The 12,241-nt window shown below is 36.7% G+C and overlaps 1 protein-coding gene across 1 annotated transcript; it reads left to right on the top strand.

Moving 5' to 3' along the window:
• Window positions 1-5,946: 5,946 nt before the first annotated feature.
• On the top strand, window positions 5,947-9,037 carry LOC118733759 (probable isoaspartyl peptidase/L-asparaginase GA20639; the record flags this gene model as incomplete). Its single annotated transcript, XM_036463295.1, is given in 2 exon segments — window positions 5,947-6,087; window positions 6,173-9,037. Coding segments are annotated over 2 exon segments (1,044 nt in total). The 3' UTR covers window positions 7,185-9,037.
• Between the last annotated feature and the right edge of the window lie 3,204 nt (window positions 9,038-12,241).

The following is a 12,241-nucleotide window of genomic DNA, read 5'->3' as shown; positions in this document are numbered from 1 at the left end:
ATTCCCCAAAACTCATTGGGAAATTTGTACGCTGTAACAAAAACAACAATTTGTAAATTGAACACCTTCAATACTTATTCAGCAATTGAGAAAAGAAGGTGCAGGAAGTAGAATTTCAAAGTAAAAATCAAAAATAACGATCGAAAATTTATTGGAAAAAAATAAACCAATTATAAGGATTACACTGTGCGACGAAAACAAAAAAATGTTGAAACACATTAAGCAATCAATATATGTACTCACAAAAATATGGGCCAAATATAATAAAACTGCGTTTTTAGTTTTTCTCTCTGACGTCAGAATTTGTTTAAAGGACTTTGTAGTTTCAAAAATATTATTGATTCGAGATTGATTTTTTTTTTTTGTAAACCTGTGTTATTTATAAAAGAACAATAAAAAATTAAAGAGAAAATTCTGTGAAATTTAAATATTTTAGTTTACAAGTACGAATAGGTATCGAAAATGCCCTTTTAATTGGTTTTATTTATTTTTTTAAGCTTATAAAGTTAGAAGGACGGAGTGCATATGTATAATTTTTTTCAAAAATAAGTATTTCAAAATCTCAAGGAGATACACTCCTACCAAATGGCCTCACAGTATTCAAAGAGATTTGACCACCATGCATAAAGTCAGCAGATGATCCTTATTTAATTGTTTATACTATTTCGGAGGCCAGCGCCTGTGGCGGGGCGATTACTTACTGTATTAAATAAAAATATTTGAAGTCTGCTAAATACGAGTAGGAAATTCTTTCTCGCAGTGTTCTCACACTATAGCATTTCGCTTGTTATATTATTGTTGTACTTGTTGTGCCATTGTCGCTTTTGATTAATACAACTAAGTACTCTATTGTTATTGTTGATGTTGATGTTGAATTGCACTAAACTAAACTAAGCTGGAACGCAATTCAGTGATTTATGTACATATGTACCTAATGAACCCCGCCACCCTAGCTACCTACATACATACATATATTCATATGGTTCGGTTCGTAAGTCACTGATTTTTGCATGCATTTAGGCTTGATTCCAACCATTTCTGTTGTAAATTGAAATCACTTTCAAAGAAAATAATTTGCATGTGCCTTCAAGACAACATACATACTTTCATATGAAGAGAATAAAATATCGGTCATATGTGTCGTGAAACACAAGTTGGTAACATAAGCGTGAGTTGAGAAAATACAGTTGATTTCATCGTAATTGTTCACTTTATTTTTCGTTAAGTCTACCCTTTTCACCGCATTTGGATCAGCTTGCATATAATTAGATCAATTTAAATATTCGCCACATGAGTTTTTAGCCAAGGTCGTCAGTGACACAAATCTAGCACGATCAATGTCGTTAGGGGCTACTAAATTAGAGAATTCAAAGAGAAAAACTCAGAATAAGTGTCCGAGTGACCAACTCAACAAAACACAGTGAAACAATTTAAATCAAATAACGGATTTGGATGAAAGTAGTTAAACCTACGAAAGGTAAGACAACAAATAATGCAACGTAACCCCACATCTCTACCCTCAACTAAATATGTCTTAAATTCTCAAATAGGTTTTTATTAATTTTTGTGAAATGATCGTCCAGCACTAGCGGAAATAAATTTAATGCAGTAAATACTTCAGGAAAGCAGGACGATATAAAATAAAGTATACCTTTATGGTCTTTAGTTGTGTCTCACTTTAATTGAAAAAAAAAAAATTATTTTAAGTACTAGTTTTGTAAAAAATTTAAGGTTATTTCTGAGCTCGCGGTCACTTGGGCCGGGGCCCTCACGGATCGGGGGCCCGTGGCATTTTACCAGCCCTGCCGCCCTATAGTTACCCCTCTGGGTGGGATGGAGACTTCGGCGTCCAGTACTGTCGTTCACCCCAGAGGACAAGCGTCTCGCCACAATCCGCATCCAAGCAAAATTTTTCAATTTATCGCTCATTTGCGCCCCATGTCCAAGGATATTTGTAGCAGCGCTTGGGGAGAAAATAAATCGGTTATGTTGTGATAGGCGGAAGGCACGCTTCGTTTATGACCACTATCTTCTTGCAGCTAAGATACGCACCCGCCTCTGTGCAGGCGCTGGTAAAAGTGCGTCCAACAGACAGCCAAATGGACACCGACGCCCCAGCTCTGAAAATATTCAACTCGGAACTCGCTGGTGGTTGCATTATAGGAAGAGGGAGGCTCCCACTGCTAAGGAAAGGCCAAATAGGGAAGGACTTGGCTTGACTTGGAAATTGACTCTTTTGACAGTTCATTTTCTCCACCTATTTGGTTTTGTTTACTTTTACCTAAGAAATGTCATCGCCGCCGGGAATACGAATCCTGTATTACATCACTCTATGAGGCAGGGCAATTCGACAGATAAAAGCACACCTACCAACCAACCTATGTGAAGAGACCCTTGGCAGCATTATACAACTTTGACAAATAAAAATCTAAATAACAACCGAACTTGTTCAGATGTAATGCAGTTTGAATTACAAATGTTTTTATCTTCAACCTGTTACACTGTAAAAATGATTCCATTGAAATATGCAAGATTTGAAATATCTCGTTCTGAAGCTGGCCAAACCATAATCCAATCACAAAACCGGCTATCCGCGGAGGGACTGTCCAAACTATTTTTGAAGTGAAACTTCTTTAGCGCCGGTTGGTTGGTTGGAGTAAATTAGCAAATTCAACAGAGATTGCACACGGAAATGGTTGGGACGGAAACTGGTGCTTATTGAGTGTATGCACATGGTATTAATTTAAGAAAAACTTATAACAAAAGGTTAAGGAATAACACTTAGAAAAAGACCAATAGAATTATAAAAGTTAAGGTGAGTACGTACATAGATAAAGAAAAGAATAAATGAAAAGGTAAAAATAAAAGAAGAAAGATTAAAATAAAGGTATTAATTATAGAGAAAAGGATAGAGGCACAGAGACTCAATCTGGGAACTATTTCGGGATTTTGGAGATTTTCGGTATTCTCGGAACTTATCGATATAATAATCGATATTTTTATCGGTTTTGTTATCGATTTCTGTTATCACAATTTTAATCGTTTTTGTTATCGATGTTTTGTATCGTTTTTCTTATCGGTATTGTTACATTTATGTAGATTTTTTTATCGATATTTTTTATAGATTTTGTTATCGATATTTTTATCGATTTTGTTATCGACATTTCTATTGATTTCGTTATCGATATTATTTATTGATATTGCCATCGATTTTGCTATCGATATTGTTATGGATATTATTACTGATTTTGTAATCGCTATTCTTATCGATTTTTTATTGATTTTTTATCGATTTTGTTATCGATATTTTATCGATATACTTATCGGTTTTGTTATCAACGTTTCTATGGATGTTACTGTCGATTTAGTTATCGATAGAGTATAAAGATAAAAAAAAGACAAAGGAAAACAGAATAACTTAAATGTAATTAGAACGAAGGAGGTAGAGGTAGGATCAAGATCAGAGGTTCCCAAACTTGATTTTCTCGTTGTTTCAAGTTTGCAACAGAAATATATGCCCGTTCCATTATTTCTTGAGGAAAGAGTGAGGCAACAGGCTGTGAAGTATCAAAAATGTCAAAATTCCTTGGACACACACACGAAATAATGGCAATTTTGTTTTGACCGTTTTCTTGAGAGCTTCATACAAGGCAAAAGGTGAAAATTTGCATCATGGGTGAGTTCCAAAACGAAATTCGGAGTGACAAAAATAAAACTAAAATATTTTCTTGGGTTCTAATTATTAACATAATATGTGTTGCCATCAAAGTACTATCTCGCCCTGAGAAGTTATATTTTTTAAGAGCACTCCATAAACTCCGGCTCGGCTCGCTTCTGAATTTGCATGTGACGTATTTGTAAAATAGTTTATTTGAATAGGAACTTATAACTTTTTTGCCATCTGCAAAACTGTCGAAGCGGCAACCATCTATAGAAGGAAGAAATCAGCTGACACGGAAAAATCTAAATTCCGCAGATTTCTGCGCTACGGGCTACAACTACAGAAAAATTCTGCGGTGTTGAGTTGTCATTTACATGGTCCTCTGGTAAAACAGATCGTGTCAGCTGAGTCGGGCTTACGTCCCCGCAGGTTTACGTCCTTGATAAATTTCACCTTAATCTCCAGTTAAACATATTATCGACGTTACCATTAAACATCGTTATCGACGTCTTCGCCTCCATGCAGATAACAGGGAGTCGGTAAAGTCGACAACGATGTTAACCGATGATTACTGTCAACCAGGCTTTGAGCAACAGGCCCTTAGAGCGGTAGCGAAAACTGCTTATGCCATTTCGTCGTACTTATAATTTAGGTGACCATATTTTGCAAAACGACACCATATCTAGAAATGATGAAATGATAACAAATATTAATATAAGGCAAGGAGGAATTATTATAAACTATTTTATTTTAAGCCAGATTTAACGACTGTACTTTTCAACCAACAAAAATAATTCGTTTTATATTTTGTTTTCTTCTAAATCTTTGAAAGCTATCGCCCAGCAGAGATATAAATAAATCTATCGCCACGAAACGCCGCCGAGCAAACTCTGCATTTCGCTTTGGCTGTGTTCAATTTCATATGCCGGTGGTTTTCTAATTTTGAAAACGGGAATTTCGCTGTGGTGAGTTCGTCGTTCGCCGGCATTGCGTTTCCACGGTTATAGCAGTGCTGTACTTTTTTGTATGTACTCTTCTCAGTAGCACGGCTCCGAGCGTGCAGATAGTAATTTTCATTTTGCTCAAAAAAGGTAAGACATATTTTATTTAATCAGTTTTAACAATCAGTCCTTTATGTAAACCATTTGATGTGAAATTATACAATAGATTTCATTTTACGCTATACTTGTTGAAAATAGTAAATACATGGAAATGAAAAGTGAACCGGTTCGGGGAAAATGAAACTCGTGATACGTCTGTTTAAAATTTTCTACCCCACTACGCCTAATACTATTTTTACTATGCTTCTTTATTTCATTAAACTTTAGGGCAGCAACGATTCATTATTTTTTGAAAAATTTGGTAAACAGGTCATGGCTTCAATATATAAACGGGTACTCTTACAGCAAATTATACAAAGCGCATATTTTCCCATAAACGAAGAGACACAATTCAAGTGTCAGCTCTAACCGGATGTTGTTAACAACCAGAAAGATTTGATGTACGAGAAGAATACGAAGTTGGTCAAAGAGGTAACAATGACCATGTATTGATGTCGAACTTCTCTCCTTTTTCCACGATAGATTCGTTTCCAGATTTGTTGCAAGCTATGCACATATAACAGATGTTAGCATAAACCTCAAATTTACTCAACAGAGAGGCAAAAGGTTAATTTTGCCTTATTGCAATTTTTCGTAGATATAAAATTATCGGCAATTTCAAAGATACTAAATGTTCACTTATTATTTACAAAAACACTACGGTAAGCTGCAAAAAGTGTTTAATTTGCCACCGAAAAAGATACACGTATAATGCAATACTTACAAAGTTTTTAACTAAAAGATTAAATATGAAAACTTATAAATTTAAAAAATTAATCTATTTGTATCTTTCACTACGGTTTTTTCTATTTTTTACTACGAATATTGTGTGCTTCTGGTACGTAATCGTTTTCGTAACGTACCAACTCTGCTGGTTATACATGTTTAGATCATGGTTGCCACACCTAGTACTGTACTAGCAAAAGTGGTACATTTTTTCTTCGATTGTACTTGGTACCCTATCATTTTTGTTGTTTGGCAGGTATTTCCTCATTTCACAGAATTCTTCAGAGTAGCGACACCGTTTATTTTGTTGGAAAATACAATCGAGTTTGTATTAAAAATAAAATGGAGATTTGTTGTTAATAAATTAAAATAATAAATATGGTAAAGTTGAACAGCTTTTGACCAAAATAAAAATTAATATGGTACTTTTTCTGTTAAAATTGTGGTAGCCGCCAGTTTATATTCCATTGGAAATTTCCAGCTTTGATAAGACAGCCAGACAGCTAGTAAACAATGATAAAACTAAAGTAGGCAATTGCAATTTCCGACCTAATGGTAAAATTTCTTGATGCACGTCGTTCATTGCACCAAAGTTGCGCTGTGAGTAAAGATTAAAATTTTCATTCAGTAAATAAATTATTATCATTACGTTGACATACATATGTATGTTCAATATTCTTTGCAGCCATAATCTTATTTCGAACACAATGACTACGCCAATGCTGCTCGTACACGGTGGAGCTGGTGACATAAGTGACGCGCGAGTGCCTGGCAAGACAAAAGGTATGAAACTGGCTTTGAAAGCAGGTTTGCCGCTGCTGATGCCTTCGCCTAAATGTGGTGGTATTGAAGCAGGTTCTGCTCTGGATGCCGTCGAAGCGGCTGTGCGCGCCATGGAAGAGGATGAAAATTTCAATGCGGGTTATGGAGCATGCCTGAATAGTGATGGCAACGTTGAAGTGGAAGCAAGCATAATGGAAGGATCGCGGTTGCAAGCTGGTTGTGTAACTTTGTTGCACGACATCAAATATCCTATTTCAGTGGCACGTTGTGTAATGGAGAGAACAAATCACACATTTTTAGGTGGTGAAAGCGCACAGAAATTTGCTTTAGCAAATGGAGCTGAGCAATTGCCAGCGGGATCATTAGTAACACAAAGTGCACGTGATGCATTAAAGCAATTTAAGCAACAACAATCTGAGGGTAAAGATACCACATATGCGCCAACAGAATTGGATAAAACAATTAAAGAACGGCCAGGTGAACCTGGTACTGTTGGTGCTGTGGCTATAGATGCAAAAGGCAATATAGCAGTGGCCACTTCTACAGGCGGCATAACAGGCAAAGTGGCAGGGCGTATTGGTGACACACCATTGCTAGGTTGTGGCACTTATGCAGATAATAAGTGGGGCGGTGTTTCCACCACAGGTCATGGCGAGACAATTATGCGTTTCAATTTGGCACAAAAGATTATAGCAAACATTAGATACTGCAATATGTCGGCTCAGGAGGCGACCGAAGTTGCGTGCAAGGAGATGACTGAACGCTTAGGAGGTACCGGTGGCGCTATAACTATTGGACCTACGGGTGATATAGGCGTGGCTTGGACTTCAAAGCGCATGGGTTGGGGTTATGTGCGTAATAATGAATATATTTATGGTATTGACCACGGAAAGGTGCTGAAAGAACCATTTTAAAATATGCGTAACATATACATATTTTTGTGTATTCATTTTTGTTTACATATACTTATCGTTACCTTAATTCACAAAGGCCCTAACTAAAATTTATTTTATTTTACAGGAGAAGCAAAAAAAATTACAAAAGAAGTATCCAAAGCAGGTAGGGCTTTTAGAATATATTAGGCTTTTAGTGTGTAATCTACCGACTTTTGTACAAAGATGAATTTTGTAAGAAAATGAGTTCGGGCCTTTCCATTAGTGCTGCAAAAACATCGATATTTAAACTATAGATTTTTCGATGTTTTTGTCAATAAAATATAGATAGTATCGATACTATCGTGTTTTCTTGGGTATTATAACTTCTTGTTTAAACTTGAAATCCTGATAAATTAACAATATAACATAATTTTTTAACAAATTACATTTACTATTTTCAAATTATCCATTAATTAATTTAAAATTTAATTAGATGTATATTTAAGGTCACATTGAACATTGCAAGTTATTAATTAATTAAATTAAATTAAATAAATATTTGCTCTTTAAGGCAATAATCTGGGGTACACTTCAAGTTTTTAGTTTTAATTTTCCCAATTAGAGATCGAATGGCACTGACAAAATCATTTTAATGAGTAATAAATTCCCTAAACACTTATTGGTACGCTTTTGTGCTAAAATTCAGCTAAACTGTAAAAGAATATAAGTTTATTACGCTTTAATTGTTCTAATGATGGCATATCTTCTAAAAACATCGATGGTAAACCAAACATCGATATTTTCAAAAAAAATATTAAAACATCGATACTATCGATAGTGCTCCAATGCTTTTACAGCTCTACTTTCCATATTAAGGTAACGATATGTATGTATAAAAAAGACTATTTAAATGCTAGAATGTCCATTTTTTAGATTGAGCATAAATGTCGTCGTTTAAAGTACAAAACCGCGTATCGTCATTCTGCAAACCATTTGCAGCCAAAAATTGGATTTGCTCACACAAGCTCTTGGCTCAATCCTTATCCATTCGTCCTGAAATATACTAGCCAGAAATGCGATTGTTTTACAAAAGAGAGAAAAATGTTTTAGCATGAGTGTTTTTACTCTCTTGAAAATAATTTATGCAACTCACATACGCGCCTTTGGATTATCTTGATACGCGATTTTGCATTTTGTTGATACGTGGTTTTGTACTTTAAACGACGTTATATCAAAGAAACTTGGTGCCTTAATGCCGTTGGCCAAGGCCTTGCCTTATTCAAGAAAAGTTAAATAGGTTTTAAAAGCTTTGTAAAGCGCGATACTCATACAAATTGCCTGTTTAATAGTCACCAGTATTAAAAATTTCAAATTTATTTTCTTTCTTTAATGAATTTAAGCATCAAAGAAAATCACATTTAAAAGGCATATTGAGCATACCTGAAATTTTTGAGAACAGGAAAATTAAAAGTATGTAACTATGTATATTGACCACTTTTCCAATTAAAAAATTACAATGAGAAAACACGTCAGTCTGCATGAAATTAAATATTTTTTACTGCCGCCGAAAAGTAGGCAATGCATTTAGTACAGCATGAGTTTGTAAGCAGAGGAATTTAAAATTAAATATATATGTATGAATTAGGGCATTCAATCCCGAAGAATTTTAACAATGACGGGATTTCGGGCAGGGAAAAGAGTGCGGGATCCCGAAATCCCGGGATTCTGGATCACAGGATTGAATGCTCTAGTATGAATGTATGGACATATTTACTTACTTGCATTTATAAATATAAATATTTAAGATGCAAACATATCGAATGTACTCCGTATGCATCCAGATACGAATTATTATGAATTACGAAAATTATTTTAAATAAATTCTGAAAAAAACGTTTCTCATTTTAATAAAAATGTTAGTTAACATTCAAGTGTTTTGCGCGGCATTTTAACAGCTTCCCCTCCATTTTTTCGCTCTTTCGCTCTTGTCACACTCCGCTTTGTGCTCTCATTAATTTACAGCACCAGTGTTCGTATTACATTGTTTTTGTTTCGTTGTGATCACTGCACTTTTGGCTGAGCCAAACTTTTTTTTTAAAGCGTTGGAAGTTTTAAAGTATTTTTTATAATTTATACCACAACGAAATCAGTAACGAGTCTCCTCCTCCGAAGTGGTTATTTCGCATTTAATTAACAACTGAAAATTGTTATCCGCAAAAAGGTCTTCGACCCAAGGTGCGCTGCCGATGTCGCAAGCGAAAGAACAGCGCCATTTCTCCAGTCTTTCGCGTCTGCTCTGTTCAGTTTCAAAGTAACTGGTGGTGTGCTAACGTGTGTCGCTCGGTGAAATTGCGGCGCGTTCCAGGTGATTGACTAAATATAAAAACTTTGTTGTTGTATGCTTGCGTTTACCGGTGTAAGGGAGAGAGTGGGGAAGACGTTTTTGCTGAATTTTCATTCAACAGCGCAGTGCGAAAGTGTAAAAAATTAGTTGAGCGGCAAAAACGAATAAAAGTGCAAATTGATATATACATATGTATATTGCAGAAAAGTAAATTTATGAAGAATGTTAAGTATCAAAGAAAAAGAGAATAGCAGCAGCTAACAAGTGTGAAAAAAGTTATTTAGTTAAAGTGAGCCGGTCTGCAATAAAAATTAACACAAGCTTGTGAATTAGCCGCGAGTGTGGGAATTTCTTTTATACAACGATGCGTAAGTGCCTTTATGTGAGTTTGAGATGAAGTTTTAAATGCAGCGAATATTTCGAATAAAGTAAAAAGTTAAAATAAGTGTGACGTACATACCTACGAGGGTTCAAAGGCCAAACATCGAACGGCAAAGGAGCGAGGCGTTTTTAAGTGGTAAACATTTCATTACAAGTATTGCATAATACATATGTATATATATATACATACGTGTCTTCGCCTTTTTGAGAAATATGTACATATGTAGGTATGTATGTAGATATATTTTATTAGCGTTTAAGCGTGGGGCATATTTGCGAAAATACCTGCCAAATCGACTTATCAGAAATTCCTGTTTTAATTTTCTTTCTGCGCTTTGCTTTTAGCTGCGTAGCCCATGCGTCGATTTTATGTTTTATACGTATGTAGTTACGTACGGTTTTGTTTGCCCCTACATTCTTCCCCACCTTTTAAGCGCTCAATAACGTTGACATTCTAGCTCAAGCTGTACCACAACAATAACAATTAAAATAAAATCAAATGCAGGATTGCCACGTTCAATATTTTTGTGAAATAAAATTCGACACCAATAAGCAAAAATTACAATGCGCCAAGCGTTTGTGCGCTTTTCTTGACTTGACCATGAGCTGTCAGTTCGGTGACTTAACTCTATCTATGTATGTAGAACACCGGAAGCTTCCAATGTGGTTGTTGTGACAGCATAAATATTCCCCCAAGTCCTTGAACATCAAGGGCTTTTACGAGCAATATTTAGGAGTCGACATGTGGCGTATTAAAAGCTGCCATCCAAAAGACGAGGCTGCACATCAACTCAACACTGTTGCCTGAGGGTCAATTCCCGTTCTGCGATATCGTGAAGTGAAGTGAAAAGTATAAAATTAACACCGTAATAAATGCGGAGTAAAGGTGTTATTTTTATCACTTCACGATAACGCAGAACGGGAATTGACCGGTGAAGGCATAACGTTGCATCATGCATCGCACCGCGCAGTATCGTCTCATTGCGAGCAGACATCGACCACCATAGAATGTCAGTGCATTGTTATCCCGTTAGGCGATGTCGAGCTCGAAATATTTAACGTTGCCAGCTGCCCGGCATGATATCGCCCTGATAAAGGTGACTTCAATGTACACCGCGATCTTTCGCAGTCAAGCCTGTGGAACTTTCGTAGGGGAATATATTTGCTGAGCAGATATACTATTCGACATTATGCACAAGGAACGACGATATAGTAAGCGCTGGTCTGGTTAACAGCACAATGTGGCGACCTAAGCGTACGTTAGCATCGGAGTATCTGCCCATAATCGTCTCGATCCATAAACCTTCTGACATTGCTTCCGCGAAACACCGAACCGGCATCAACTTTAACAAAGGTGACCGGAACGGCTTTGCGGAAGTTACCGAGATCACTTCCACTGCTCTTCCCACACCAACCGACGTTCATGCAAGAGAACGTAAGTACCGCAAGGCTATCACTGCTACCACAACCAGCTTGATCTCTTCTGGATATATTGCGGAAATCTGCCCAAATTTCCCCAGCTGAAGTGGCTGTTATAGCAAACGAGCGTGACATCCTTCGCCAGGTCGGTACCAGGAATCCCTTTATCAGGGATCTCAATTTGAATATACCGTAATTGTTCAACTTACACAAGTAGAGCAGTTTCACCTCTAGTGTCAGCAAGCTTTCGTCAAGGTTACTGTCCAAACCGAATAACCGCGACTATAGGTGAAAATCACCCAGAATAGACTAGCTTACAAAGGTACTCAACATGACAATGGCCATTCTCATCATTCCCAACACGTGGAAAACAGAGGAAAACAGGCAGAGTGATCCCAGTGCCAAAGTCGGAGAAACCTGCCAACATAGGATAGTCTTATCGGCCGATAAATATCATTTCCCTGGTGACGAAGACACCACCACCGTAGAAAGTCATCAGCAAGGCTTCCGTAAAGTGCATAGCACAACAACAACATCTAACGCCATAAAAACTCGGATAAAGCGCGGCCTTATCCGAAATCACCGCTGTGAGGGAATAGTCCTAATAGCGTTCGTTCTTCCAAAGATGTTTGACACCGGCAGCCACTCCATGCTACTAGAAGACCATTCCTCTCTCAGTGACTCAAACGGTGGTCAACGAATTATTTTACCGGCCGACATTCGTAAGTCATTTTTCAAGATAAAATATTTAAGCCAAGCAAAATTTAACAGGGATTCCACAGGGTAGTATCCTTACCCCGCTTCTGTTTAATTTCTCCCTCAACCACCAAATTTACTCGACATACGAAATGCTCGGCACCCTTTCCACCAAATGGAAGAAAAGGGTCAGACTACAGCTGCGTGTTCACGTCGATGGCGAACAAATACCCACTGTGAATAACCCAAAAATACT

Source organism: Rhagoletis pomonella, unplaced genomic scaffold (genome assembly GCF_013731165.1).
Source record: "Rhagoletis pomonella isolate Grant_MI unplaced genomic scaffold, Rhpom_1.0 Rhpom_scaffold_00002, whole genome shotgun sequence".
NCBI classification, from domain to species: Eukaryota; Metazoa; Arthropoda; class Insecta; order Diptera; family Tephritidae; genus Rhagoletis; species Rhagoletis pomonella.
The sequence above is the reverse complement of the archived record's forward strand: the minus strand, read 5'-3'. Positions and strand labels throughout refer to the sequence as shown.